Consider the following 3,059-nt stretch of genomic DNA (forward strand, 5'->3'; position numbering starts at 1 on the left):
GCCATGTCTTGTCTCTAATTACCTTCAACAAACAGCAGCGTGACACAGAGCAGTGATCTGACAGCACTCAGACTTGTGAGCAAACTACTCAGATATTTATGAGAGGATGTACCTCTGCACAGCACACAGCATCCTTAGTACAGACACACAGATATGCAGAGAGGAAGGAGTGTGAGTCAGAAGAGGAGGAGGAGAAGAACGAGAGTGAAAGAAGGAAAACAAGAAAGAGGAAAGGAAAATTAAAAAAAAAAACAGACAGGAAAGAGGGAAGAGAGAAAGGGGAAAGTGGAAGCAAAGGGATGAATTGCATTATGGGAGTTTGTTCCTCATCTTTGCCCCCTCCTCTTTTTTCAGGTCCTCTATCCACGTCAAGGAGGAGCCACTCAACATGGATGACGACGACTGTCCGATGTCGCTGGTGACGACAGCCAATCACAGTCCAGAGCTGGAGGAGGATCGTGAGCTGGAGGAGGGCAACCTATCGGAGGACCTCGAATGATGGATGAGCCCCACCTTTTCAACCCTTCTCAGTATAACAAACCACACCAATTATGTCTGTCCAGATTAGCCACAAGGCCACGTCCATAGAACAAACCCCCCTTCCCCGTCTCAAACCACTCTGTTACCAAAACAAGCCCAGGAGATTGGAGGTCAGACTATTTATTGAGCATGTGTCCAGGAAGAAAGAGAAACGGCCCAAAGAAACTCTTTACTGAAGCCTCCGGGAGTCAGTAAGAACCAGCATGAGATGTCTGGTTGTTTTTTGGGGGGAAAAACAAACAAACTGTACAAAGCAGACAAAACAAAAAAAACAATACAAAACAAAAACACACTACAAAGAAAAAAAAAAGACTTTTTTTGTTTCCGTCTCTCGAGCTGCTTGGACAACATCAGGCTGGAGAAACAAGCAAACACAGGCACGCAAGCGGTGCGGACGTTTTTAAAAGAACTCACAAGGATTCCAAACGACCGAGCCTGACTTATATAAAAAATAATGGCCTCATGTACTGCCAAAAAAGAAGACATTTTATGTTTGTGAATATCCCACCTGCAGTAGTTGTTGATGTTAGAGACAATTGCTGGTTCAATTTAAATTGTTCTGTTTTCATTTGCACAGGAGTAGTATCAGATATTAATGTCACTGCCTGTACGTTGCTTCAGAAAGTTTTAAAAACATTGTTTTTTGTTATCGTTTCAGTTCTTTTTCTTAACCATGCCTTTCGGATATTTTTGTTGTCCTTTTTTTTGTTGAGTTACAAAAGAAGCGCCAACTGTAAATTCCCATTTCTGAATTCTCAAAGAGAGAAACACCACACGGTTTCACGACTGTTGCAGCTGTCCAAAAAAAAAAACAGAAAAGAAAAAGAATGAAAAAAATAGGTCTCTATCTTTGTGCTGGGACGTGACGTGTGATAAGTTGAGATGTAACTGTTTGTGAGTACCACGCTACTAGAAGAAGGAAAAAAAAACGAAACCAAGAAAAAAATGGCTTAGGGATGCATTTCTGCGTATTCTTCTACCGTTGTCTTTTACCTCCTCTTTGGGAAAGCTTTGTCTACCTGCAAACAGTCACAGGCAACAGCTGCAAACCAAAGCCTACACTATCAATGGCCAATAGATTAGTCAGAAGGTACACCTTCTGTAACTTTAACCTAGTACAAAGAGAAGCTTTTTTTGTTTGTCTGCTAACTACCTTTGATGAACCTCTGGGATTGTCTCTAATACCCTGTACAAAGATTTTCGGACAGAGGAGCCGATTTTAAATGTATAATTTGATGAGGAGTTGTAGAGGGTCCACTTTTGGGAGGGAGTTATATTGTGTGTATTAGGGGAGGGGAATTGTTGTCGTCTAGCCGAAGGTACATATTGGGAACCATTAATGAGCAGCTATAGATGGACCATGACCAAAACTAATATTTGTGTATCAGTGGAAGTACAAAAAAACATGTTGTTGTTGATGATGTTGCTGTGGAGATATTTTTTTTCTTTTTTTTTTTCTGTATCACTTTTTAATTTGTAATTTTTTTATTTTTCTAACTTTATTCTTTGTTTTTGATCACTTGTGTTGCCATTGTGTTATTGTTTTTCTAGTGAATGTGTACTGTTCTGTGGGACTGTCAATGAAACGTCACGTCTTTATATCGCCATTCTGCCAGCGTAGGGCTGGTCGAGCGCAAAACCGAAACTGAAAAAAAAACATTGTAACCAAACATTTTATGATATCTAGATAAGCCAAAAAATCAATTTTCTCAAGTTGTGGTAAGACGATGTGGCTTGGTCATTGTGTAAAAGCAAATAATAATAGCCATCATTGCGAGGGTTCCAGAGGAAGAAAAATACAATTCTTTTCTAGGTGATTTTTGCTTCATAGCACGACATGTGAGCTCTGTCTGTATAAACCAGCCTGTCGACTGCGGAGACTTACCCTCTGTCAGCTGTGAGGCCTCATGTCGTGTCTGAGGTAAAGGAACAGGTTGATACGTACATGTAGCTGTGGTCGCGGTATGGTTTTTCTCTGTAGCGAATATCATCTAGAAAAGTGCACGTCGCTTTAACACTCACGTTTCTTCAGTCAAACCAAAGTAACACAAATTCTGCCTCTACGTATACGTGATAGAACTGCTTCAACTGTGCACCAGATCGGAATCTCGCACGCAGTCCAGTTAGATATTTTTGTTTATTTACTTTAATTCTTCTTTTTTCCTTTAGCTTTTTTCATTTTTCTCCTTTTAGTCTGCCGACTTTCCCGGTCCTCATTCATGGCCAACTACCAATGCAGAAGGGTGTCTACAACCTAAAAATGCTTTGTATTGTATTTACAATATTGATGTGTGTCTACTTTAAATGTATGGGGAAATTCCGTGCATATGTTTGATTTCCAGTGTGGTGCCACAGTCAAGAGGTTTGATGATAGAGCTTAGTGTGAGTGTGCACACACACACACACACACACACACACACACACACACACACACACACACACACATGCACTTACACACACACACACACACACACACAGGCACTTGTGTACTTATAAAGTACACAAATATAAATGCACAC

General features: G+C 40.5%; 1 protein-coding gene across 1 annotated transcript in view; it reads left to right on the forward strand.

Moving 5' to 3' along the window:
* foxp2 (forkhead box P2) overlaps positions 1-827 on the forward strand; it is a 63,980-nt gene extending 63,153 nt beyond the window's left edge. The window contains exon 14 of the mRNA XM_076297330.1: positions 355-827. Within this exon, the coding sequence (XP_076153445.1) occupies positions 355-499 (145 nt within the window). The 3' untranslated portion in view covers positions 500-827. The remainder of the gene's footprint in view (positions 1-354) is intronic.
* Positions 828-3,059: the final 2,232 nt, after the last annotated feature.

This window comes from Alosa pseudoharengus, unplaced genomic scaffold (genome assembly GCF_046254945.1).
Source record: "Alosa pseudoharengus isolate Yale_2024_CS ecotype anadromous, Long Island Sound unplaced genomic scaffold, YU_APseudo_1.1 YU_APseudo_1.1_scf_20, whole genome shotgun sequence".
NCBI classification, from domain to species: domain Eukaryota; kingdom Metazoa; phylum Chordata; class Actinopteri; order Clupeiformes; family Clupeidae; genus Alosa; species Alosa pseudoharengus.